Source organism: Pongo abelii, chromosome 9, assembly GCF_028885655.2.
Source record: "Pongo abelii isolate AG06213 chromosome 9, NHGRI_mPonAbe1-v2.0_pri, whole genome shotgun sequence".
Classification (NCBI taxonomy): Eukaryota; Metazoa; Chordata; class Mammalia; order Primates; family Hominidae; genus Pongo; species Pongo abelii.
In genome coordinates this window covers 126,851,958-126,879,475 of record NC_071994.2, presented here as the reverse complement: position 1 = coordinate 126,879,475, position 27,518 = coordinate 126,851,958, and the positions used below count along the sequence as shown (strand labels likewise).

The following is a 27,518-nucleotide window of genomic DNA, read 5'->3' as shown; positions in this document are numbered from 1 at the left end:
GAGGCGCGAGAGGGAGACCTGCAGAGACCAGCGAGCGCGCGAGCAGAGATCTCCGGGCTGGAAGTGTCTGCGCCGCTCCCGGCTCCGCCCCCGCTCGGCGCGGCGCTGGGCCCTGGGAGGTGCACGCCCATCAGTGGGTGGGGAGTGTGCACTAGGGGGAGGGTCCGGGGCGGAGGTGGGGGCGGAGAGCCGCCTGCGCATGTCAGGGCTGACAGCACACCCGGCCTGGGGGCCTAGAGAAGGGTTGCTGATCACCCGCCACCCAGGGTCCGGGCCCCGCACCATCCGGGGGCGAGCTCCCGGGAAGGGGCTCCCCCTCTACACCCACCCTCCAACCTCTGACATCGCCGGCCGAACGGGAGCTGAGGCTTCCTTCCCGACCCCGCTGCACCTCCCTGGGGAGCCGAGGGCGGGCGTGGACGGGACCGACGTGGAACGCATTCTGTAGCCCAGACGGGCAGCCCAGGCGGCTTCGGGAGTGGGGACACGCCCAGCTGGAGAAGCGGTTAGGGAGGACGAAGCAGGAGCCGCGGGGCTGGGAGGATTCCAGTCGGAGCGCAGCCGATCCTGGGGAGGCGAGAGGTGAATCAACCTGGACCCTTCGACAGCCTGGCTGCTAGGCCAGCAGTGCGACTCCCTTCCGAGCTGAGCTTGCCCTGGGCGCAAAACGAGCGAGGCAGGGAGGGGCTCGAGTGGAAGCTGGAGTTCCAGGGTGGGCGGGGAGGCGACTGTCCGTGGTGCTGAGCGCCGGCGAGAGCGGGCGCGGAGCGGCTGATCAGCTCCCTCGAATTGGGGAGGTCCAGTGGGGTCACTTAGGGCCCAAAGCCCCCGCCCGGCTCCAAAAGCCCCCAGGGCCTCCCCAGGCACCGGTGCTCGGCCCTTCCTTCGGTCAGAAAGTCGCCCCCTGGGGGCAGTTCGTCCCGAAGGGTTTCCTCGAAAGAATCTGAGAGGGCGCAGTCCGTGACCGAGGGAATCTCTCTGTGTAGCCTCGGAAGCCGCCAGCCCCAGAAAATGCCTGCCTTCAACAGATTGTTTCCCCTGGCTTCTCTCGTGCTTATCTACTGGGGTAAGTACCAGCACCTCGCCATGCCGGATGCAGGTAACAGTAATAATGCTAACAATAATAACACATTGATGTCGTTGGTGACAGAAAAGAGCTCTGGCTGGCTTGCCTCTGTGCATATCTGCCAGACATGGAGATGGCAAGGGTTCCATGAGAGCTGGGATTTTGAGATGGGAAAGGCGCCTCCCCACCGCCCTTCGCCGCTATTCTCCAACCTCCTTTGGTGGTTCTTCCGCCCTTCCTCCAGTTTCCTGATCATTCCAAAGTATTTTTTCCCTTTCCCTTTGCTGAAAGGAAATGCAGTCACGTTCACGAACAAAAACCTCCTGTGTGGTTACATTTTATTTCTCATCAAGGAGTCCATACTCCTGGAAAGCTTACTGGGTCTTCAAATTCGTTTCTGTGTATTAAAAATAAAATAAAATTAAATTAAAAAAACATAAAAGCTGGATGCATGAATTTTGAGAGTGAAAATACTTTAGTTGCTCATCATCTTCTTAATTTTAACAAGGAATGGGAAGAAAACTGGCTTCACCCATTTACTGCTATATATTAAATAAATAGGCAACTGTGAAATGCATCTTTCTTTTTCTTCTTCTTTTTTTTTTTTTTTTTTTTTGTTTGTTGCATGAACCTGTGGAACTAAGATGCTTTGGCGTTTGGGGAGGAGAGCTGGGTTTTTGCCTTCAGAGGTGAATAGATTCTTGCTTGTCAGCTGTGAGAAACTGAGGTGACCTTCCCCCTCCAAATAAGGGAATCTTACACTTGGAACAGTAAAGGCTGAGGAGAGTGTCAGAGACGGTCTTGGAGTGCCTGAATGTGTGTAAAGGGAGTTGATCTATGTGATAATGTCTGATTGTGTGATTGAGACAATGTTTTACTGTATGTAAGTATATTTCAGTGTCTGGATGTGTGCACTAGCATGTGTGTGAGCATGTTGGCATAGACATCTGAATGCATGGGTGAGAGTGTAGTAGTGTGTGTATGGCAGGAGTGGGGGTGGTAGTTCTGGGCATCTCTGCCTTGGTGTCTATGATTAGATCCTCAGATAAAATATAGGTTCTCTTCAGCAGACAGATTGCTTTACATGATCTTAGCTACCTTTCTCCGTGCTAAAATCAATACACAGGGTAATTGGACACAATTGTACCCACCTGCCTCCCTGAAACGAGGCATGTGAGCTTATGTTCCCATGGTTGGCATGAAACTCATCGTGCCTATACAGTGGCAGACATGCTGATGGGAGCTGCCTCTTTGCTTTAGTATTACTTTTTCAAGCCTCCAGGACTAACTCTAGCTGCCAGCATTATCTGGATTTTGCATGTGACCAGAGGCAGAGCCAAGCTTCCTGTCAAAATGCCTGATGAGACAGACTAGGAAGGTTGAGGAGGGAGGTAATGTCAGCCCCAAGGACGGACTCATCACCAGCCATCCCCAGTAGAGTAGACCAGACCTGGAGATGGAGCAGCCATAATATGTTGCCAATGATCTCACTTGCCTTGAAGATTAAGGCTGAAATTTTCTCAGGGGAGGCTAAGGCTGGGGACACGAGGCTTAGAAGACGTTAGCCTGGCCAGATAAAAAGAGTGTTGGTAAAGCTGAAGTTGTGGATAAGGGTTGGGGTGAGACTCTGCAGAGACTTTCTTCCTAAACTCTAATCTAAGATTTTGAGATCCCTGCCTGAATTCCAGTGGAGGGAGAGAACATGCTATCATCTAAGAATCTTTTAACTAGAACTTGTGCAACCTGCATTGGAGTCTCAGCTTTGCCACTAGCTTACTATATAACAACCTTAAAGTGCTATCTGGTTCCTTCTGTGTAATGTTTGGAAGTTGGCACGGGTGATATCTAACATCCTTTTCAGTTCCACAGATGAATGGTAGAGAAATCTTTGAAGAATATTGCTAGAATTGACAGAGTGCCCATCCCCTCCCTGATCCCCAAAAAACTTTGGAAGAAGTGTACACAGTATGCCCATCTTTGCCCGTTCTCAATTTCTTTGCAACCTGAGTGTTGTCTCACCAAACTGAAAAGCTGTGGAAGGGAAAGGGAAGTGGTTCAGGATACTTGGTTGTTAACTGTAAGAAAAACAGCTTCCCTTCGCCAGGCGCAGTGGCTCACACCTGTAATCCCAACAATTTGGGAGGCCGAGGCGGGTGGATCACCTGAGGTCAGGAGTTTGAGACCAGCCTGGCCAACATGGCAAAACCCCATCACTACTAAAAATACAAAAATTAGTTGGGCATGGTGGTGCGTGCCTGTAATCCCAGCTACTAGGGGGACTGAGGCAGGAGGATTGCTTGAACCTGGGAGGTGGAGGTTGCAGTGAGCCAAGATCATGCTACTGCATTCCAACCTGGGCAACAGGGCGAGACTGTCTAAAAAAAAAAGAGAAAGGAAGAAAGAAAGAAAGAAAGAAAAACAGCCTCCCTTCACAGATACAGTTTCATTTGATTTGCATGTAATTCCAATATTGGACAATGCTGGGTTAGATGCGTTCCCCCTTCCAAAGTTGATTTTTTAATATGATGTACAATATGAAGGGAAAGAGTCTTTCCATTTACTTTCTGCAAGCATGAAAAAAAGTTTCTTATTTCCTTTATTAAAGCATGTAAAAGCATGTAATAATTTTTATTTTTTAAAGAGATTTAAAAAAAAATTAATACAGACGATGTCTCGCCATATTGCCCAGGCTGGTCTCTAACTCCTGGGCTCAAGTAATCCTCCTACTTCAGCCTCCCATAGTGCTAGGATTATAGGCATGAGTCACCATGCCCAGCCTTTAAAATAAATAAATAAATAAAACCCTATACTTGCCTGTGCATCACAGTTTACAGTGTAATTTTCAATACATTGCTTGTTTTGGTCCTCATATCTATCCCTGAGGTAGTCAGGGGAAAGAGTGTTATTTCCAGTTTAGAGATGAGAAAATGAGCTCAGGGAAGGGAAAGGACTTGCTAGAGAACCCTTGTTTTCTGATTTCAGTCTTCCAGTGCTCCTTCTAGCACCTCTCATGGACACATGTGCTACTATGCACAATCGCCAGGAGGGCACCTGTCCTCCCATTTCTCTTCTGAGCTACCGTCCCATCCCTTCCCCACACCATCACCTGTCCTGGGGCCTCAACCACTAGTACCTAGTACCTTCTCTGCCCTTCTTCTCCAGGCCTGCCTTTCTAGTTGCCCTGTGTGTTAGGGAGTGTTTTCCTCTCTTCCCCTAGTGGTCCTTCATGCATCCTATTCAAGGCCCTAAGTGACCAGCTAAATTGACAGACCAAGTCACGTCAGGGTGTCAGCATCTAAAAATAACTTCATTTATTACCCCTTTTTAGAAATTGTTTATATTCTAATCACATTTTTCATTATCTCAGTGCAAAGGAAAGCATTCTAGAGCAATCTCAGGAGGAAAAATTTGGCAATGTCCAAAGAAGAGAAAGATTTGAGGGTATCATGGAAGTTGGTTCATAATACTTTATTATCCACCTCATGATAGATGGATGCTACTACTCCTTAGTGAAATATGATCATTATTAATACATCATGTTTTTCCTTCTCATAAATTTCTTCATTATTATTATGGAAATTGAAGAGAAGAACAAAGGTCAAATGATTTGGTCAACATTATTCCAAGAGTTTGTTACTTTTAGTCAGCAATGTAAGTTTAGCTTCTGACATATTTACAGCCTTCTTTGAATACCTAGAGGGTTTCATAGAAAGAAAGGCAGTGGCGGGCTGGGCGTGGTGGCTCATGTCTGTAATCCCAGCACTTTGGGAGGCCGAGGTGGGTGGATCACCAGAGGTCAGAAGTTTGAGACTAGCCTGGCCAACATAGTGAAACCCCGTCTTTACTGAAAATACAAAAATTAGCCGGGCATGATGGCGGGCGCCTGTAATCCCAGCTACTCAGGAGGCTGAGGCAGGAGAATTGCTTGAACCCAGGAGGCGGAGGTTGCAGTAAGCCGAGATCATGCCATCGTACTCCAGCCCGGGTGACAACAATGAAACTCCATCTAAAAAAAAAAAAAGAAAGAGAGAGAGAGAGAAAGCAAGCAAGCAAGCAAGAAAGAAAGGCAGGCAGTGGTGTGCTGAAGACTCAAGGGATGTTACCTCTTGAAGAAAGGAGCAGCAAGTCACACTGCAAAAGGCAAGCAAACAGAGGTGGGGGGACTCTGTGGCCATTTTTCAATGTACTCTCCAGGATCATATGAGCAGAGTTGTCGTGCCCTGAAACTAGATTTTGACCAGAAGGGAAGCAGTGGGACTTGCTCTATGATGATACCTTGGATTATTGTTACCTTAGGGGCAACCAAGAAAAGAGAGGGGCTACCCCACTTTCTGCCATACCCCATTTGCCATCCTGACTGCCTTCCCTCCATTAACTATAAATGAACTAACTATGCTTCTATCTCTGGCATCCCATCTACTTGTTCACTAGAGCACATCACCTCTCACCTTTTCAAAGATGTTAATCCAGCAAATCATTTTCTTTCATTTAATTTCTTTCAAACTCCACCAGCTCTATTGTCATCTTCACCCAAACAAAATCGTCTTCCAATCTGATCCCTGTACCAGGCCTCTTAGCTGTTTTGATTCCACCCTTGTCCCTTTCACTTCATCAGTTTATTCCCAACACAGCATCAGATCATATGATCTTGTACAAATCAGATCCCATCATTCTTCCTCTCAGAACCTTCTGCTGCTCCCATGTTACTCTAAGCAAATGCCAAGGTTCTAATATGGCCAATAAGACCTGCTGCGATCTGGCCCTCCCCATCCCTCCTATTGCTTCATCCCCTTCTAGTCTCACGTTGTTTGCTGTAATTTCCACATTGGGCTGTTTGCTGTCTGTTGAGCATGAGAAACACACTCCTTTGGGCCCCTTGAGCCCTTGAGTTGCAATTTCCTGTGTTTGACATGGCTTCACACAGATATGTGTATAGCTTGTACCCTCATTTCTTTTCTTCAGCGCCTGCACAATGATACCTTCTCAGAAAGGCCATCCTCCAATGACCCTGTGCATACGCTCTCTCCTGTACTGTTTCATTTTTTCTCACAGCACTTTTTACCATTTAATGTTGCTGTTTTCCCTCTCCCCCCACTGGAATGTAAGCTCCATAAAATAGGGATTCTTCTCTTTTGTTCTCTGGTGTATTCTTCGTACTTAGAATAATGGCTGGCACCCAGAAGGCACTCAGTATATTTGTGAAATAAATGAAAGATAGAATAACATGAATAATGACATTTGTACAAAGCATGTTCATGTAAATTAATCCACAGAATTCTCATGATAAACCTACTAGAGAGATGTAATTTTCAGCATGATGTCGATGAATAAACTGAGTCTCAGAGAGATTACATAGTACATCTACATAGTACATCAAACCCAGCTCTTCAGTTGCCAGACTCTGTCTTCACCCTGCCTCTATAATTGTAACTGTGCATTCCTTGAGACTTCTTAGTCCACTTCTGAGTTTGTCAACATGAAATGAATGAATTGATCTTTGCCAGCTCTCATTAAATATGAATGTGCCTTGAGGTTCCGTACTACACGGAGTTCCTGCTGCATACCCTCTGCCCCTCTGCCCACTCACAAACTTTTGCACAAACCACACATCCTTTTCGTTTAATCAGATCTACAATCAATACTTCAAACTCATCATATGCTGAAGATGTTTCTGATCAGTTATCCCTAGATGTGAGTCCCCTCTTCATTAACGTGGCTCACCACCTGCAGAAGCACTAGGCCCTCTTGAAGATTGTCAGAAAAGACTTGCCCATCTTGCTGGAGAGTTGAAAACCCAATTAAATTTATTTTACCTTGATGTTTAAAATTTAAATTAATTCTAGTGCCACTAGTTTTTAAACTCTGTTTTAAAATACATACATTGCCTTCTAAGTCAATCAAACACAGTTTTTGGACTCAAAATTAATTTATGTCAGTGTCATATTAAGCTCTAAATAAAACCTTCCTCTGCTTTTAGGAAAGAATGCTCTGCCAGGAGATGAACAGGCTGACCATTAACAGTGGACTAGTTTTTAAATGTCAGTGTGTATTATTTCTTTTTTTTCTGGGGGTTCTGTTTTTATTATTAATTCATGAAAAAGCAGCATCAGAAGGGATCTTCAAAGTCCTAATATAAGAATCCGTGGTGACCATTTTTTTTTTTTTTAAGAGATAGGGTCTTACTCTGTCAGCCAGTCTGGAGTGTAGTGGTGCCATCATAGCTCATTGCAGCCTCAAACTCCTGGGCTCAAGCAATCCTCTTACCTCCTGAGTGGCTGGGACTACAGTTGTGTGCTACCATGTTTGGCTAATTTTTATTTTATTTTATTTTTGTAGACTCAGGGGTCTCACTATGTTGCCCAGGCTTGTCTCGGACCCCTAACATCAAGCAATCCTCCCACCTTAGCCTCCCAAAGTGCTGGGATTACAGGTGTGAGCCACAGCACCTGGCCTCATCTTACTTTCAAATATCCCAAACAATGCTGTGTACACTCTCTTACCATTTAGTTATTTGCATTTGTGAACAGCTCCAAAACCAGAAAATTCTGTCTTTATTGCATTAAACTTATTTTTTTCTTATAACTTTTAGGGTTGGGCAGAATCAAATTTCTCTTCCATCTGCCAGCCTTCAAATATTTGAAGACAGATATGTTCTGTGTCCAAGCTAAGCAACTCAAATTCTCCCATTTTTTCCTCACCAGACTTTATCTCCAGATCCTTCACCATCTCCCTCACCTCTGGACATGCACTCTTTGAACAACTTCCTTTTTTAAAATGTGACATCCTGAACTGATCGCAGTAGTCCAGATTTGTTCCAAAAACAGTGCTGAGAAGCTACGCCTCCTTCCTCCTGCACACTGTACATCTGTTAATGCAGCTCACATTTGCACATGTTTTGCTGGCAGCCTTGTCCCACTCAAGTTATTCTGAATTATCAAGCTGATATACTTGCCTCCTTTTAAAACACAGACTTCAAGTTTCTAGAGGGCAGAAACACTAAGTCTAGACCTCTGTGTGGCATGCAAGGTGTCCCACAATCTGACCCCACTCCAGATTTTAACTTGTCTCGCTATACTCCTCTGCATAGACCATTGCTCCAGCCTAGTGGTCCGCTCGCCATTTTCTTCACTGCTGCTCCAACCTCCACCATGTGTCAGAATTACCTACAGTTTTCACACAACAAAGATATAATTACATCTCTCCACGGCTTTAAAACATTTGATACCCCACACTGGAAGGGACACATAGAGGTCTTCACAGCATGGGTCCTGCCTACCTTTCTAACCTCATGTTTCACCATCCTTCTCTTCCTTTCTCCCCAGGCCAACTGGGAGTAACTAACTGCCTGTCTTCTACGAACAGAACATATCATGAGTGTGTTACTTGCTGTGGTGTGGTTTAATCCTAGTTAGGAATACGTGTTCCCTATTGGATTATAAATGCATTTAGGGCATGGTTAGTGTTTTATTCATCTTTGCATCTCTAGTCTAGCATCAGACCTGGCAGAGAGTGGATTTTAATGAATGGTAGTGGAATGAAGGGGGATGGATGGTCGCTGGGTAGGCAGATGCCCTGTCTCCCATTTGGGCTATAAGACTTAGAGGGCAGGGCTCAAGTATAATATGCTGTGCTGCATCTCCACTGCTTCCAGGGGAAGGATTTCAGTCAATGTCTAGATCATCCAGGTCTCCAATGTGTACATGTTCTGAGCATGTACACTCAGGGAGCGCAGGTGAAGGTGTAGACACGTGCTTTTTTCAAGTTTGCCTCATGACTCTTCCTTCTCTGTCTCTCTTCCCTCCCTCCTTCTTCTCCAATGCCTCTCTCCTGTGCCCCTCCCCCACCACCTGCTGTTCCTTCTCTGTCCATCTGTCCTCTCTGCAGTCAGTGTCTGCTTCCCTGTGTGTGTGGAAGTGCCCTCGGAGACGGAGGCCGTGCAGGGCAACCCCATGAAGCTGCGCTGCATCTCCTGCATGAAGAGAGAGGAGGTGGAGGCCACCACCGTGGTGGAATGGTTCTACAGGCCTGAGGGCGGTAAAGATTTCCTTGTATGTTAGACTGCTGACTCTGGCCTTTCTTCTACTAGCCTGTGCTGTTCCAAGCCTGGCTCCTGACAGTCCGGGGGATGCCGAGCTAGCAAACCCTGGCTCTTTCTCTTCCAAACACTGACAGCTCCTCAGCAGATAACTGACAGCCTTAGTGAAGCCCCAGCTTCTGTGAGAGAAAGGGCACTGGGCCAGCTGCAAGCACCCTTGATTATAGGCTGGAGGAAGCAGAGGAAAGAGATAAGCTATATTTAAAGCCTACTATGTGATAGGCACCCTACCAGGCATTTTGCAGGTGTTTTCATCTAATCTTCTGTGCCATCCTAGTATATGCATTAAATTAATAAAGAAATTGGAACAACACAAAGCATCATTATGTGAAATAACAAAGGTTAGCTCCTTTAACTCCTACAGTCCCATTGAAATAGGAATGACAGGGATGACAAAGAGTGATCCAAGGGTGATATTCACCTGGGACACCCAGCACAGCCACATCAGTTAGTAAATTATTTCAGACAGTTCTCTCGTGGATACTTGCTGTGCCGAGTCTCCTAAGTGGCTGAACCCCTAGACTTATCCATGATTTGGAAACTAAGAGATTCGCTCCTGGCAGAGCTGGGAGTCTTCCAGATTCTGCTCCTGCACCATAGCCAATGTCAGTTCTGGTTGGTTGGTGCCAGTGGCAAAGTGGTTGTATATGTGTGTATATATATATATACACACACACACACATATATATGCATATACATGTATATATGTGTATATATATACATGTATATATACATTATATATATACGTGTGTGTATATATATATGTATATATATATATATATATATATATTCTCTCTCTCTTTCTCTCTCTCTTGCTCTCTCAACGGAGTCTCCCTCTGTCACCCAGCTGGAGTGCAGTGGTGTGATCTCGCTCACTGCAACCTCCGCCTCCCAGATTCAAGCGATTCTCCCACCTCAGCCTCACCAGTAGCTGGGACTACAGGCATGCACCACCATGCCCAGCTAATTTTGGTATTTTTAGTAGAGACAGAGGTTTGCCATGTTGGCCAGGCCGGTCTCGAACTCCTGACCTCAGGTGATCCACCCACCTCAGCCTCCCAAAGTGCTGGGATTCCAGGTGTGAGCCACCGCGCCTGGTCAGTTGTCACATATTTTGAATACCACCTTGGAGATGACCATTATTTACTCCTTCACTGACTCTGGAGCCAGGTCACCTGGGTTTGATTCTTGACTTCACACTTATTACCTCTGTGTCCTTGGACATGTTGGTCATCCTTTCTGTGCCTCAGTTGCCTTATTTTTAAAGCGGGGATATAAAGCATATCCAAATTATAGGGCTGTTACCAGGACTCATGAGCTATAATTTTTAATGCATTAAAAATAGTTTCTGGAATATAGTAAGCACTATGTTAAATGTTTGCTAGAGAAAATATAGACACAGAAATGAGGAAACTGAGGCTCAAAGAAGTTAAGTTAATAACTAAGACAGCTTAGACTTGAGCCAGGTGGTCTAACAGTAGATACAAGGCCCTTTTTACGGCACTGCTTTGACTTCCTGGGGGCAAGTTTCTCCTCCACAAAGATTTGTAACGGAGACAACAGAAGGGTGAAACTGGGTTTAGCTTGCTCTTCTTTCTCACTGTCCTAAAGCCGAACTCATTTCTGACTCTAGCTTCTATGTGCCATTCTGATGTAGATTTGCAACAGTCAGGTGCCAAGACTGGGACCAGCAGAGACTTCCCAGAGCCTGGCTCAGGTGTGACAGTGACACGTCAATGAAGCTGCAACTGAGGCTACCCCCAGCTGTAGGAGGCTGGATGTCTTGGCCAGATGCAAAGGCCCCCAGGGGCTTCAGGCCTGGTCATGTACCAGTGATAGCTGCCCACATTGCTTCCAGGCCTGCCCAAAGTGAGGAGAAGGTGGATCAGAAGAAGAAGAAAATGAAAAATAAAACGACAACAGCAAAAAATCCATGGAAATCCAGAGCAAGGCTGTCTCACAGAAATGTTTGTGATGATGGAAACCTTCTCTATCTGTGCTGTGCAATACAGTGGCCACCAGCCACATGTGGCTATGAATAATTGAAATGTGGCCAGTGCCACTGAGGAACTGAATTTTACATTTTATTTAATTTCTAAGAAATTGAATTTAAGTAGCTACATGTGGCTAGTGGAGACTAGACTAGCCAGCACAGCTGTAGAAAGAGAGAATGGCACATAGAAGCTGGAGTCAGAAATGAGTTCGGCTGTTATGTCAGAGGGTGGAAGTGTTGAGGAAAGAAATTTAAAAGATGAGATTTCAGTTAAAATTGAGTCCAAAGCAAAAGATGTGACGTGTGCCTCTCTGGTGATGGCTGTCCGCTCATCTGCCATGCTTCAGCATCCTGGGCCTCCTTCCTGTGGCCTGGCCCAGACTGTCCCACAGCCCCTGATGAGTACCAGCACGGAGAGTCCAGTTTTAAAGCCAGGGCTTCCACATGTCTTCATTACTAATGAATCTGCCTGTCTTGCTGTCTCTACTTTGTTCTCTTGCCAGCCGCTCTGGGACACATCTTACTCTCTTCTTCTCTCTTTCTGTCTTTTTACAATCCTATCTTTCTCTCAATGTCCCCCTCCTGGGCTCCCATACTTTTCTCCCGCCTGCCTTTGTTCTCCCTCTTTCCACCCCTTTTTTCTGCCAAGCTTCTTCCCGCACACCCCTGGCTGCCTCTGTCCTTACCACGTCCACATGCCCTGATGCCTGCTGCCTCTGCCCGTCCTTCCCTGTCTTTGCTCCCTTCCCTACCCTCCTCTGTGCCTGTTCATCCGACCCCCACATCGTGGGTCTCCTGGTGACATTGTCCCCTCTCTTCCGTGTCCATGCACAATTCTGCTCCTTTTCTCTGCCCTGTCCCTAACTCAGCTTTCCTGCCCCGCTCCCCCACCCATCTCCTTTCCTGGCCCTACCCTCTTCTGCTCCTCTATCTGCAGATCTACGAGTATCGGAATGGCCACCAGGAGGTGGAGAGCCCCTTTCAGGGGCGCCTGCAGTGGAATGGCAGCAAGGACCTGCAGGACGTGTCCATCACTGTGCTCAACGTCACTCTGAACGACTCTGGCCTCTACACCTGCAATGTGTCCCGGGAGTTTGAGTTTGAGGCGCATCGGCCCTTTGTGAAGACGACGCGGCTGATCCCCCTAAGAGTCACTGAGGAGGGTGAGGCTGAGGCACAGGGTCTCTAGGGCGTCCTGCTCTCTGTGGACAGGGAAGGGTAGGACAGCAGTTTTCCACATGAGTGAGGCCCTTAAAGAGTGCAAAAACCCATGTATTTGGAATGGTGACATCTAAAAATGTCACCATTGACCCATCTTCTTCTGATGGCCAGCTTCCTGTAAACTCCCTAAGCAGCTTGTCTTTCTGTGCCTTTCCTCAAAGCAGAAAGGCTTGGAGATGATAGAATGAGCTCTTCCTGGTCCCTTAGAGAAAGAGGCTAGCCTCCATACGGCCTAAAGCTACTGATTCAGCTAGGGCTTCTTCTCTGGCCTATGTTGAATCCCTGACTCAGTGGGGTCAGAGAAATCTCATGAGGTTACCTCGAAGTCATCTCTCCTTCTGCCTGTAAGCAATACATGCCTCTAAGCCAGGGGTTCTCAAACTTTAGCAAACCTCAAAATCTCCTGCAGGGCTTTTTGGAAGCCAGCCTTTCTGTTTTTGTCGGTGGAGCCTGAAAGTTTGCATTGCATGACACACTGCCTGGCAGGCAGTGCTGCTGCTGGGACCACACCTTGAGAACCTCTCTCTAAACCAAAGTTTGACAATCTTTTTTTCTTTCATCTTTCTTCACAATAATCACACGTGCAACCCCTTCCCCATCTGTGGCACCTCTTATTACATAAATTCATTCCCTGCTGGGAGAAGGGGACATGTTGATAGCTCTCTAGTCATGTTTAAAATCTTTGGACTCCTACAGCTAGTTCCGTGTTCGTGAGTGGGAAGGCCTTTCAGCAGCCTAACTCAGGTGTTTCTGTTGCAACCGGAGTCCTGCATCCTGAGGGGGGAGTTCCAGCCTTTCTCAGTCTATCTCCAGCAGTATCACTGCTGGAGAGCAGGCCGAAGTGTGGGACATGAAAGAAAAGATAAAGTTAAAGACAGGGCTCTTCCTAGAAAAAAGGATCCAGGAATCCCAACCTCCAGGCCACAGGTTTATTCATTTTTTATCATGTCGTTGTGATAAAAATAATGAAGCGGAGATTCAGCCCTCAGAGTGAATGAACAAAGGAGAAAGAGACATAACGGATCAGACGATATGACTAAAATGGAAGGTAGGTCAATTCTGAAAGTGCAGAGGGACTCTCAGGGCTCCTGAATCCAGACCTGATGAGTCACTTCCCTGCTCTGAGCCCCGCTCCTCTGGTGTGAAATGAAGGGGTTGGCGGGGGGCTCTCTAAGGTACTCCCCTGTTCTGAAGTTCCTTTATCCCCCGTTAGTTACATGCCTTTCCTCTGGGGGGGCGGGGGTGGGGCCCTGGCGCCCTCTCCTGGTCACCATCTGGAACTTTTGGTTGGTGCCTGCCAGACCCTAGCACAGTGCGCAACTGTCTCCACCTCCGCTCTCCCAGGCTTTTGCCTCCAGAGACCCTCGTGCATAGCTGGTGGGAAGTGTGGCAAGGCTGAGCTAGTTCGTCTGCCAGGCACCAGAGCAAGCCTCAGGTAAAAACAGAAGGAAAAACAAGTTTATTATCGGAGCCACAGAGCCTCGTGGATGGTCGGGTGTGAAGGAAGCGTGGATATCATTTATTTAATCCAGAGCCTCTGGATAAAGGGCAGACATCAGAATCGCCCACATTGGCTTCCTCCAAATGTAGACACCTCTGCAGCACCCTTGCAGGTGTGAGATCGGCAGGGGTGAGTGAGGTCATATGCAAGTCGGTGACTCCCCAGGTGATTGGGGGGTGCAGCTCTGGTGCCCCTCATTTTTTGGCCGGGAGAACAGCGTTCTCTGCAAGAGCAAGGGGCTTGCTCAGGGAAGTGAAGCAAATTAGCACTGGAAGCAGGGCGAAAATCCAGATTGTTTGCCTATCCGGCAGGCCTTCTTTCCACTGTTTCTTTTCCCACCCCTACCACCCCAACCCCCTGCCACTTTTTCTTTTTTTTCTTTTTTGCCTCTGTGACATCAGATACTCCCTGCCCTCATCTTGCTCAGAGCTATGCACCCACCCCACCATGACACCTGCCCACCAACCCCACATCTCCTCCGTTCCTGTGGTCCCAGAAGGTCTCCCTGGTTCTCTTTGTTCAAATTGGGTTTATTCTGGCCTTGGCTGTCACCTCCTGGCCCTAAGGCAGAAACCTGAGGCCTCTTCACCTAGAGGTAACTAAAAATACTGAGGACAGCTTCCTGTATTGCCATTTGTGGGCTACTGCATTTTGAAAGAGAGAGCATGCTTTAAGCCAAACAAATCATAAATAATGCACCAGGTGGTAGCAAGGCGGTGAGATGTTTGAGCTGTACGGCATTCTCATGTGCCTCACACTGCATCTATGACCTCTAGCTCCAGCTGGAAACCTGGGTGATCCTGGAACCTTTGGACTGCTCTCTGGGCTGAAAGTTATGGCAGGCTGTGCTGTGCTCTTAACAACCAAGGACTTGGGGATGACTTAGATCCAATGGATAACTGCAGATCATAAATCTGACTTGCTGTTGAGAGCTGGCAAGGGGAGAGGCGACTACAACATTTCTCCCACTAGCAAGGAGTAGATATATCAGGATATCTGCCATGTAGTATGTTTTAATGGTCCTTTTTGTTGATCATGAAACAAATAAGATAATATTTATTTTCACTCATTCAATAAGTACTTATTGAGCACTTTAAATATTCTAAGATTTACACAGCAGGCAGATAATCCAGAAATAAATATGTTCTCAATAAGCACACAGTCCACAGAAAAGAAAGATAAGCACAATACAACTCTTATAACAGATGGATGAGAAAAGTGCATGGAGGCCAGACGCGGTGGCTCACGCCTGTAATCCCAGCACGTTGGGAGGCCAAGGCAGGAGGATCACCTGAGGTCAGGAGTTCCAGACAAGCCTGGCCAACATGGTGAAACTCCATCTCTACTAAAAAAGTATAAAAAATTAGCTGGGCATGGTGGTGGGCACCTGTAATGTCAGCTACTTGGGAGACTGAGGCAGGAGAATCACTTGAACCTGGGAGGTGGAGATTGCAGTGAGCCGAGATCATGCCATTGCACTCCAACCTGGGTGACAAGAGCAAAGCTCCATCTCAAAAAAAAAAGAGAAAAGAAAAGTGCATGGAGAAGGTTGTGAATAGCTCTGCATGAGAAGTTGGGGATGGTTTCACAAAGGAGGGGACCTCACAGGAATCTAGAACTACTGGGAGACTGCAAAGCAGGAGAGGATATTAGCACAGAACTAGCCATGGGTGAAAGACACAATTCAGGAAGAGGGAAGAGGAAGAAAAGTTCACAGATTCTAACATACCACAGTGTGTAGTAGAAGTTTTTCTGGCCAACCAAACGGAAATGAGGTGAGAAAGCCTGGATTGTGAAGGCCCTTGCATGTCACGTGAACAGAGTTGGGGCTTCATCCTAAGGGGAGTGTGGAGCATTGAAGAGTTTTCAGCAGGGAAATGGCAGGGTCCTAACTGTGTTTCAAAAGTACAGCCCTGGGGACAATGCGGTTGATACACTAAATCCTCCAATATTTATGTTTGGTTTTGGATGACCTGGAAGGTCTTGTTCTAACCCAGACTTGTAGAGAATATGCGCATATCTCATGGAGGCTGTCTGTGTTGGCTCTGAATGAGTTTTCCAACGCTCTCTCCCCAGGAATAGCACCCTCCACCACTGGCAGCTCAAAAGACAGAGGCAGTTGAAATAAGGCATGTTCCTTACATCTGTGTAGACTTTTAATCTCACAAGATGTTCTGAAATACATTAGATAATGTAATATTCACAAACCCCTGACTAGTGTTATTATCCTTATCCTACAAATTAAGAAACTGAGTCTCAAGTAAGGGAAATGGTTGTTTACACACCTGTAAATAGCAAAATGGAGAGCCAGGTCTAGATAGCTCACTCTGAAGCCAGGATTCCTTCCACTGCTCGGCTACTTCTTCCAGGCATTCCACTGCCTCTTCCCTGGCTCCCGAGCAGCCGATGACAGTCAGTGAGAAAGCCAGTGGGAGGGAGAGTCAGGATTTGGAATACCCTTGACATCTTCTTGAGTTTCTTTACTCAGTCTTTATTTAAGCTCTACTTAAAAATATGGCTCCAATGACGGCCCTAGGTTTGCTGGACTTGCATCTTCTGAACCTCGTTCTCTTTCTTTCAGCCGGAGAGGACTTCACCTCTGTGGTCTCAGAAATCATGATGTACATCCTTCTGGTCTTCCTCACCTTGTGGCTGCTCATCGAGATGATTTATTGCTACAGAAAGGTCTCAAAAGCCGAAGAGGCAGCCCAAGAAAACGCGTAAGTCCAGAGATGCCAAAGTAATAATGAAAGCTAGCACCTTCAGAATGCTTGCTCTCACCGGTGAGGTGCTAAGCAGTTTACGTTCATCCTCCACCCTCTTTCTGATCACTACTTAAGAGATAGGCACCATTATTATACCCATTTTACAGATGAGAACACTGAATTTGGGAGAGTTTGCTTAAGGCAAACTCTTAATTCATTAAGAAAAATTAAACATTTGCTTAATTCAAACATTGCTTAGGAAACAAAGTGATGTTTGAATTCAGGCCTGCTGATTCTTGGCCAGCACACTTAACCACTAAGGCAAAGACCATCAGCTGCCACCACAAACCATTAAAGTAATATTATTATGGCTGGGCATGATGGCTGTCACGCCTGTAATCTCAGCACTTTGGGAGGCTGAGGCGGGAGGATCAACTGAAGTCAGGAGTTCAAGACCAGCCTCACCAACATGGTGAAATCCCGTCTCTGCTAAAAGTATAAAAAATTAGCTGGGCATGGTGGCACATACCTGTATTCCCAGCTACTCAGGAGGCTGAGGCAGGAGAATCACTTGAACCTGGGAGGCGGAGGTTGCAGTGAGCCAAGATCGTGCCACTGCACTCCAGCCTGGGTGACAGAGCGAGACTCCATTTCAAAAACAACAACAATAAAAATCCCAAAACACAACAAAAAAGTAACATTATTATAACCATTCTGTAAATGCCAAGCAGACTCATAGCAGCTTACCAAGGCACACAGATAGGGAGAGGAAAGGCTGAGATTTGAACCCAGGTCTCTCTAGTGCTAATGTCCATGCTCTTTCTATCTCATTGAACTGTTTGCTTTATACCATGGAGCTCAGGCCATCTGGACACTGCTCTTTGCTAGCAAAGGAGCTCCAAGCAACATGTTCTTTCCCCTAGAGCCTGGCAGCACTTAGTTGTCCAGAGTGGGGACTCTAATCCTCTAATGTCCAGCCTGTACCTTAGCCATTTGCTCTGAGACTCTAGTCACTTGAGGGTGAGCACATTTGAGAAACGATGGGGTCTGTAAGAGCAAAGAGTCTAAGAGATCATGCTGGCTGGTTGTCTGGGGAGAGGAAAGACAGAAAAAAACCCACAGATTGCCAACAACCTTGCTGAGGCAAACCCTAAAAAGTCTAGGCTATTACCAGTTAGAAATGTTTGATAAAGAAAGCATCATTTTGGCCGGGTGCGATGGCTCTCGTCTGTAATCCCAGCACTTTGGGAGGCCGAGGCGGGCGGATCATGAGGTCAGGAGATCGAGACCATCCTGGCTAACATGGTGAAACCCCGTCTCTACTAAAAATACAAAAAATTAGCCAGGCGTGGTAGCAGGTACCTGTAGTCCCAGCTACTCAGGAGGCTGAGGCAGGAGAATGGCGTGAACCTGGGAGGCGGAGCTTGCAGTGAGCTGAGATCACGCCACTGCACTCCAGCCTGGGTGACAGAGCGAGACTCAGTCTCAAAGAAAAAAAGAAAGAAAGCACCATTTTGCATAATATCTCTGATCTTAGGGAAGTAAAAGATTATAACTGACTGGATATAAGGAGAGAAAGAAGCATGCTGCTGAGGTATTGGGAGGTAGCAATTCCTGGTGACTTACGTGCTTGGATTTTAGGGCTTGGATAGGAAGAACCTACAATTGGGCCTGCACAAGAAACAGAGTTGGAACCGAGGCCCTCCGCAGAGCCAGAATCCTCAAAAGGTTACAACTCACATAGAGGGTAGTCCAGAAAATAATCAGCCCACCAGCCCAGGGAAAAACCAAGGAAACAGCCATCTTGGCCTAACTCCAAGTAGAAAAATAAAGATTCTTGAGAATTAGTAGCCACAAGCCTGCTCTCACAATGTCTGAGATTTAAATGTGTACTACTCACATGATCCAGGAACCTCTAAGCTGAGAAATGCAGTAAAAATCAGTCCCCAGCCAGTGATAACTATAAATGTCTTATAGAAGCAAATGAAACCCATTCTGAAGGAACCCACTCTCAGCCAAGGCCTAATAGGATTCCCCAGGGAGAGCACTGCTGGATCTGATTTCACAGTCCAGTCCAAAACTGAAAGACACAGTGAAAAGCCATCCAGCATGAGCAAGAGTGAAAAATGGCAGGAATGAATCCCAGGAGCTTTAGACACAAGAAGGACCTGACAAAGTATAAAAAATAAGCTTGCTGGGTGCAGTAGCTCACACCTGTAATCCCAGCACTTTAGGAGGCAGAGGAAGGGGGATTGATTGAGTCCGGGAGTTCAAGACCAGCCTGGCCAACATGGAGAGGTCCCATCTCTACAAAAAATAAAAAAACCAGCTAGGTGTGGTGGCGTGTACCAGTGGTGTCGGCTACTCAGGAGGCTGAGGTGGGAGGATCGCTTGAACTCAGAAGTTTGAGGCTGTAGGGAGCCGTGATTGCAACACTGCCCTCCAGCCTGGGTGACAGAGTGAGGCCTGTCTCAGAAATAAATAAATAATAAAAATAAGCTTGTTTAAATAGTTAAAGCAATAAAAGGAAAAACCAAAAGCATAAGAATAGAGTAAGTTTCTAAGATAAAAGAACAGGCAGATTTGAATAGAAACAAACAAAATAATCTGGAAGTGAACAATATAGCCAATAAAATTTAAAACTCAATGTATTGGTTCTACAGAAGATTAGATACTGAAAACCAGAAGATCAATGTGAGAAAGTTCTATAGACTGAAGCACAGAGATGGAAAAAGATGAATCATGGCAAATAAATCTAAAGGAAACAAAATGGGAAGGTGCATTAGAATAGAACAGAGACGCTGGGCACAGTGGCTCACACCTGTAATCCCAGCACTTTGGGAGGCCAAGGCGGGCAGATCACGAGGTCAGGAGATCGAGACCATCCTAGCCAACATGGTGAAACCCCGTCTCTACTAAAAGTACAAAAATTAGCTGGGCATGGTGGCACGTGCCTGTAATCCCAGCTACTCGGGAGGCTGAGGCAGGAGAATCACTTGAACCCAGGAGGCAGAGGTTGCAGTGAGCCAAGATCATGCCACTGCACTCCAGCCTGGTGACAGAGTGAGACTCCATCTCAAAAAACAAACAAACAAACAAACAAACAGAATAGAACAGAGAATGGAGGCGAGACAGTGTTCAGAGACAGAGCAGCTGAGGGAGGGATGACTCTTCAGATTCAAGAAGCATAATATGCCCTGAGCAGAATAAATAAAATACATCTACACCTAAACACCAAGCATCTTTAAAGTGATAAATGGCAGCTACTAAGAGATCCTACAGCAAATATCATCTATGTGTTGAAACCTCAAGTGCCTGTAATATCAGGAACATATCAAGGAGACTGCCTCTCCCTGTTTCTATCAATATTGTATTGGAAATCCTAGATGAAGACCAAGTAAATATAAGGAAGAAAAAGACTTGGAAAGGAAGAAACTAAATTATCATTATTTATACCTACTATTTACATAGGATACCTAAGAGAATCTACAAAAATACTATTAGGACAACGAAGAATATTCCACAAAACTGTTGATAGAAATCAAAATATAAAAATCACCTATATTCCAGCAACAAATTTAGGAACAAATTTAAATATTTAAAATATTAAAATGCTTTTAAAGTTGCAATAGCAACAAGTACTCTCCAGTTCCTGGCATAAATTTGACAAAAATATACGAGACATTTAAAGAAAAAGTTACAAACCTTTACTGAAAGACTTTAAACGTAACTAGATGGAGAATAAAACCTCACGATTGTAAACAATTTTATCCCAAATTAATCTTCAAATTCAATGAAATTCCAATCAAAATGCCCATTAGATTTCTCAAAGAACTTAATAAGCTGACCTTAAGTCACATGGAAGGCTAAGTGGCCAAAAATAGTCTCAACCAAGGGACAGCCAGATAATATGTGTTTTAGGCTTTGCAGGTGCCATAGGTCCCTGTCACGTATTGTTCTTCTATTTGTTTGCAAACAACCATCCTTAGCTCTTAGGCCATAGTTTGCCCACCCTTGGTCTAAACCATTTCAAAGAAAGAGCAGTAAATTTGCAAGAGGTTGGTAGGATTTGTCTTATCAGAGATGAAGGTTTCCTTTTTTTTCTTTTTCTTTTTTTTTTTGAGATGGAGTCTCGCTCTGTCACCCAGGCTGGAGTGCAGTGGCATGATCTCGGCTCACTCCAAGCTCCGCCTCCCAGGTTCACGCCATTCTCCTGCCTCAGCCTCCCGAGTAGCTGGGACTACAGGCGCCCGCCACCATGCCCGGCTAATTTTTTGTATTTTTTTAGTAGAGATGGGGTTTCACTGTGTTAGCCAGGATGGTCTCAATCTCCTGACCTCGTGATGCACCCGCCTCGGCCTCCCAAAGTGCTGGGATTACAGGTGTGAGCGACCGTGCCCGGCCAGATGAAGGTTTCTTACAGAGCTCTCAGAATACAGAGTTTGTGATACTGCACAGGCACACGAAATGGACAAACAAAACAAAAAGCCACCAATCAGGTTAATGCATGTAGGAAAACCTGATATGTGAGAGAGATGATGTTATAGTGATTGAAGGAAGAATGAACTGCCCAGTAAGTGGTCCAGGGAAAATTCCTAATCTATATAGAAACAAACAAAAACACAAAACAAAATTAGATTCCCCATCTTTCATACTAAACCAAAATAAATTGTGAGGGGATTTAAACACAAAGTAAAATGTCAAACTTGAAAATTCCATTAAGGGAATATAAGATAATATCTTTATCACCTTGCAATAGACAATACAAAAGGCACAAATCCAAGAGGAAAAATAATTTTGATCACATTATATGTAAAGAATCAGCTGTTCATTAGAAGACTCCAGAAGCAAAATTCCTAGACAAACAAGAGATTGGGGGAAATTGTCAAAACATGAAACCATCAAAGGAAAATCAATGAGAAAAAGACAAAGATCTCAGAAGAACTGGAAAGCAGATGAACAAATTTCAGAAGTAGAAACCCAAATAGCCTGTAAACATGTGAAACAACTATAAAATATAATTTCACAGCTGTCATTTTGGCCAACATTTTATTTTATTTTATTTTTGAGACGTGGTCTCACTGTCGCCAGGCCGGAGTGCAGTGGTGCAATCATGGCCTCGACCTCCCAGGCTCAGGTGATCCACCCACCTCAGCCTCCCAAGTAGCTGGGACTATGGGCACGTGCCACCATGCCAGGCTAGTTTTTTGTATTTTTTGTAGAGACAGGGTTTTGCCATGTTGCCCAGGCTGGTCTTGAACTCCTGGGCTCAAGCAATTTTCCTGCCTTGGCCTCCCAAAGTGCTGGGATTAGAGGCATGAGCCTTGGCCAACATACTAATCTAACTAAATGCTGAAGACAACCTGGATAAATGAGAAGCTATACACTCCTGGTAGATGTTCATATACATATATGGAGGAAATGATTATTTTAATCTGCAGAAAAGGTTGTTTTTTCTCTTGAGAAACACAGCAGAAGGAAATGCAGAGCTGTTCCGTAGATCCTTGCTCCCGTGCCCTGCTCCTTCCCCCTCTTTTGTTCCCATCCCGGGCACTGAAGCTCTGATTCCCTTTCCCTGTGTCCTCTATAGGTCTGACTACCTTGCCATCCCATCTGAGAACAAGGAGAACTCTGCGGTACCAGTGGAGGAATAGAACAGGAGCGGTGTGACATGAGGTGACCTACAGGAACATGGGAGGGGAAGGCAGATGTGGATGGCAGGTTTTACAAGTGACTTTGTTGCCCACAACTTAAGTGACTTTAAATTTGGTCCCTTAGGTCCCTGTCTACCCTGCCTGGGGTCCCCACCCTCAGGGTAATTCTTTAAGTCACAAAGCTCTGTATGATGTCACCGCTTCAGAAGGTGAACTGCTTTGACCTGAGTGTCGAGGCAACCTGAACTTGCCCATGGTAACAGAGGCATAGGATTCTCCAACTCCCTTCTTTGGTCAAAGAATCTTTGGGCTGGGCTGGGCTGGACTGGGTGGGAAATTCTCAGTGAGTTATTTTATCTTTGGTAGGTGGCCTGAACACCTGAGGGACTGGACATCCCATGTTCAGCAATGTCAATGGCATCAAGAGGGCGCCCCAAGGGCCCCATCGCTTCTCTTCATGCATCCATCATTCTATTCATTCATTCATCCATACATCCACCTGCCTCTGAGCTTTCACCTCTGACTTCCTAACTCCATCAGACCTCTACGCACCATAAGACTCTGCCAGAACTGAGAAGCCAACATTTCTACATAGACTCAACCTCACCCTGTCCTAGTTTTCCAACAAGACACTGCAAAGCCAACTGGATTTCTCCCGTGCTCCAAATGACTTTGTACAAGTGCTGGAGTTAGCACCTCCCTCTGCCCTTAACTGGCTGGAACTGGTTCATTCTCCATTACTGCAAGGGAATGGATGTCTTAATAGAAGGAAGCAGGAGTGATTAGTTCGGGTTAATGCAAAAGTGTGTCATTAACTTGGATTCCCTGAAGCCAGTTTTGTCAGGTTCATGGCCCACTTTGCTACAGCATCAGAGTGAAGCATGCCTGTCTAGGTTCTCCAGTGACAGAAAGATCCTGAAGCATGGACTAACATGTTCTCTGGAGCTTAGTACTCCAGAGCTAGATCCTGATGGGTCTCTAAGGTTCCCTCTAAGAAGACAAGGACAGGAGACTTGGGAAGGACCAATGGTAATTTAAGTGGCTCTTAAAAAGTCATGCAACATGTTTCTGAACACGTTTCTGATCCTATTGCGATAATGTATGTGTGCCTTCCCTGTGGGCACACCACCTGGGCATTAGGACTGAAATTCCTGAGTTCTTCCTCTCAAAATTTCTGTGCACCAGTATTATTCCTCATTTTACGTACAGGAGGCAACTAAGACTCATACAGGGCTCAAATGAATAAGAGGCTTAAGAGGATAAACTGGAGCAGAAATAAGCTGTAGGTGCTGCCCAGTTTACACTTCCTGGGATGGATTTTTTTGTTTGTTTGTTTTGTTTTTTGGTTTTTTTTGTTTGTTTGTTTGAGATGGAGTCTCACTCTGTCACCTAGGCTAGAGTGCAGTCGTGTGATCTTGGCTCACTCTGCCTCTTGGGTTCAAGCGATTCTCATGCCTCAGCCTCTCCAGTAGCTGGGATTACAGGCGTGCGCCACCACGCCTGGCTAAATTTTGTATTTTTAGTACAGACGGGGTTTGGCTATGTTGGCCAGGCTATGTTGGCCAGGCTAGTCTCGAACTCCTGACCTCAAATGACCCACCCACCTCAGCCTCCCAAAGTGCTGAGATTACAGGCGTGAGGCACTGCGCCCGGTGGATAACTTTGTTTCTGAAAAGACTGACATTGAACTTGTCTATGGCAATGCTTCTTTCACAAGCACAGACTGGGCTGAGGTCACCTCTGATAGATTCAGATGACTAGAAACTGGCCAAAAAAGCAGAGAGAAGAACATGAGGTAGACTTAAAGAACTTCCTTTATGTAAAGATTTGTGAATCTGAAATATCCTCCAAAAGGAGAGTGCATCTGAGACTGATGTTTAAACTAAGAAAAATGTTTAGTCCGAGATGGATCATAAGTAAATGAGCGGTGTGAGAGGGGAGGGATGGGTAGGTGCTTTCCAAATACTTCGCCTATGAATGTATAATTTTCAGATTTTTTTCCTCTAGATTTTGAGGGAGCAGAGAAACTGGAAAAAACTTTAGTCAATATCTCGTGTTTCATTTTAATTAAGTGACAGGTCCAAGTGTGACATCCTTCAGCACCCAGGGACAAGAGAGGGGAAAGATGCTTTACGGAATGTAAGAAGATGAAGGTGACTGGGATTCAGTGAGAGAGAGGTCCCTCAGACCTGGGACCTCCCTTTATAGGGAAAGACCATATTCCATTGGTTTAGAGCTTTACCTTAAAAGCTCATTTTTTTCATTCTTCCATCCCTAGGAAAGTACTTAAAACCAGACTTTTTTTTTTTTTTTTTTTTTTTGAGACAGAGTCTCACTCTGTCTCCCAGGCTAGAGTGCAGTGGTGCAATCTCAGCTCACTGCAGCCTCAACTGCCCCAGGTTTAAGCAATCCTCCCACCTCAGCCCCCAGGTAACTGGGACTACAGGCATGCACCACCATGCCTGGCTAATTTTTGTATTTTATGTAGAGAGAGGGGGCAACCATGTTGCCCAGGCTGATCTTGACTTCACGAGCTCAAGCAATCCACCAGCTTCAGCCTCTCAAAGTGCTGGCATTACAGGTGTCAGCAATGGTGCCTGGCCCAAAACCAGATCGTTAACACATTAAAGAGTCTGATTTTGTTGAAGAAAATATTTGCAATAAATTCAAGACTCTTCTTATTGGTAATTTTCCACACAATCCCTCTGAAATAAGGGAGAGAATACAGACCTTTTTAACTTTATAGTTAGGAAAATTGGCCTTAGTGTGAAATTTTTCCAGTCCCGTAGCTCATGGATGCCACAGCTTGTGGTAGTAGCAAGATGCTTCCTACCATTCCGTTCTCCTTGGTGGCCCAATAGCTCGTATATCTAAGTCGAACCCGGCAGTATGCATGATTGCCTTTTTCTCTTCTTTTTAAAAAAACCCAACTCAGATGCTGCTTGTGTGACTTTTAATGAAGCTGGATGGTACCTATCACTTATTTATCCTTGACAGGTTATCTTCCCCACTCTTCCTTTTTCTAACTTCTCCATTCTTCTCATTCTTGACACTTTCATTAGAACTATATGGTTTACAAAGTATTTTCACTTAACTATTTTATTTCTTCTCTATAACTGGTCCTGTGAGGTCACATTACAAAAGAAGAAACTGAGGCTCTCTGAGGTTAAGTAGCTTTACTAAATTATAAGGAAACCTAGCTGGTAGGTAGACAGCAAGAATCCAGGTCTTCTGACTCCTCTTTCAGTTATCTTTCCACTTAGACCATAGCTGCTTCCTTTTCTTATTTTTTAGCTTCCATCTAACCATTGCCTATCTTGCCTGTCCTAATGTTCTCCATCTTCTCTCACCCCTAATCCCACTCACTGCTTCTCTACCACTTTGCTTTTTGGTGGATACTAGCAATGTGCTTTGAGAGTCAGTCCTATTTTGGTTCTCTTTCTAGTTGGTTTGTACATCATTATTTCTCCTGAATTGCAATTAAACTCTTTCCTGGGAGATGTGATCATGGCTGTAAATCAGTAAGGTGCTGTGATCACCAGCCTACTTCCAATCTCCACCCACCTCCCTGTCTTTTCCCATAATACTATGAAAGACCCAGACTAGATGTCTGTTTCTCTGGAAGCTTTATCTGGCATGATGTTGCTTATTAAAGGGCTTAGAAGAGTTCTCAAGGGCTATTAATATCACTTTAGAAACCCCATCTGTTGTCTTGGTGCTGAATATTTCCCATGTCTGATCCTCAATAACACAATTCACTAAAGGCCAAGCTTGGCTCAGTCTGACTTTCCCGTTCTTACTACTTCACAGCCATGAATGTGATTGCTCAATCCAGTTGGCCCCGAGAGCACCTTGCCCTGCTGACCTTCACTGTCACCTCAGTCTTGAATCAGAGCCCCAACCCCAAACACTCCCTGCCTGTCCCTACCCCAGCCTTTATTCTCACCACTTGTTTAACGGCATGACCCTTTAGTGTCTCCATTCCCAAACACCCACACACCCAGACTTCCTTCTGAGTTGCAGGTTTCTTCTTAGATGTCCAACTAGACGTATTACTAGGAAAGTTACTTTTCAAAGCAGGAATGTGCTGGGAAGTGTGAAGAGCAGTGCCTGGTTAAGAGACAGCAGCTCCCTCCTCTCTCCCCAAAATTATTGGATGAAAAAAGAAATTCCATCCATCTCAGAATCTGTGAGTCCTCCTCACATAAATCTGAGGGAAAAGGCTGTGTCATTGCATCTTTGCAGGAAGAAAGAGAAGCAAGAGCTAGACACACTTCAGAATATATCTTAATTTCCCCTTTCCCAGTTTAACATGAAAATGAAAAAAGAAAAAATGAAAAACAAAAACAAAAGAAGCCTTCCTCTCACCTCATTTTGTAAATGAAAAATCCCTAATTCAGTGAATTCACCTAGTCACTGCAAGTGTATCTGAATAGTGCTTGGTGTGCTTGCCAGTCTGATCATCCACTCATTCTACTAACATCTTTTTGCACCTACTCTGTCAAGCGCTAGCCTAGACCTTCAGTGTGCCATGCAGTCATAGGTCTGAACAGCAGCATCATCCAAACCCCACTTAATCTCTAAAATCTCAGCTGGTGGACAGCTCATGATTAGTTCAGCCCACTTCCTCCCCCTTAGTTGAGTTTGCAGCAGGACGCAGGAGATAAGCACTTCCAAGCAAGTCTGATTTATATGTCAAACTCGGTCTCCATCCCAGGCCAGCTAACCCTCAGAGCCAGCAATGCTCTGTGCTTCTTCCCTGTGTCACGGCTTGGCAAGAGCTGCCTCTGCTGAGCAGTGTGTGTGATGGAGACGGAGGCCGCTGAAGGCCGAGTGCTTGCAGGCTTGTGAATCGCCATCTAACACAATCCGCAAACTCTTAGTCCTGCAACAGATAGAATTATTTTCCATGTTATCATCTTCATATTGCCTTTTCTTGATTTTCCACAGCCAATCTTTTTCCAAACTAGAAATGTTCCTGACCACCTAAGCCCTCAACAACGTAATGCCTCTATGTGCTGTTTTTCAGTAAACTCCTTGTTCATGTTAATAAAGTATCCCTAAAAACCACTGTCTTTGGTTTTGCTCTACTCACTAAGTGTGTCTGCACCATAGACTATGGCTTCCCCCAGCACCTCAGCCTGCTTCAAATTCCCGTACCCAATCTGTGGATATGCATGAGAATGAAAACCATGTAATAGCCTCACGTTAAACACACACTAAATGTGTGATCTAGCCTCTCCGCTTCCCTTTCCTCCTCTACCCCAATACAAAGGAATACAA

The 27,518-nt window shown here is 45.5% G+C and overlaps 1 protein-coding gene across 2 annotated transcripts; it reads left to right on the top strand.

Annotated features, from left to right (window-relative positions):
• The first annotated feature begins 170 nt into the window (after positions 1 to 170).
• On the top strand, positions 171 to 27,518 carry SCN3B (sodium voltage-gated channel beta subunit 3). Of its 2 annotated transcripts, XM_009236112.3 has the most exons (7): positions 177 to 582; positions 987 to 1,066; positions 8,951 to 9,114; positions 12,092 to 12,317; positions 16,458 to 16,596; positions 22,172 to 22,257; positions 22,602 to 27,518. In XM_009236112.3, the coding sequence occupies exons 2-6, from the start codon at positions 1,012 to 1,014 to the stop codon at positions 22,233 to 22,235; spliced, it is 648 nt and encodes a 215-aa protein (XP_009234387.1). In that variant the 5' UTR covers positions 177 to 582; positions 987 to 1,011; the 3' UTR covers positions 22,236 to 22,257; positions 22,602 to 27,518. The 2 variants fall into 2 exon arrangements, with proteins under 2 accessions (XP_063584317.1, XP_009234387.1); XM_063728247.1 differs by lacking the exons at positions 16,458 to 16,596; positions 22,172 to 22,257; positions 22,602 to 27,518 and adding an exon at positions 13,072 to 16,451 and having other exon boundaries at positions 171 to 1,066.

What these genes read in the sequence shown, in the direction of transcription:
- SCN3B (XM_009236112.3), top strand. Translation starts at nt 1,012, where the DNA reads ATGCCTGCCTTCAACAGATTGTTTCCCCTGGCTTCTCTCGTGCTTATC. An exon ending in TCTCGTGCTTATCTACTGGG is followed by an intron (nt 1,067 to 8,950) that starts GTAAGTACCAGC and finishes TCCTCTCTGCAG; the next exon opens with TCAGTGTCTGCTTCCCTGTG. An exon ending in AGGGCGGTAAAGATTTCCTT is followed by an intron (nt 9,115 to 12,091) that starts GTATGTTAGACT and finishes CTCTATCTGCAG; the next exon opens with ATCTACGAGTATCGGAATGG.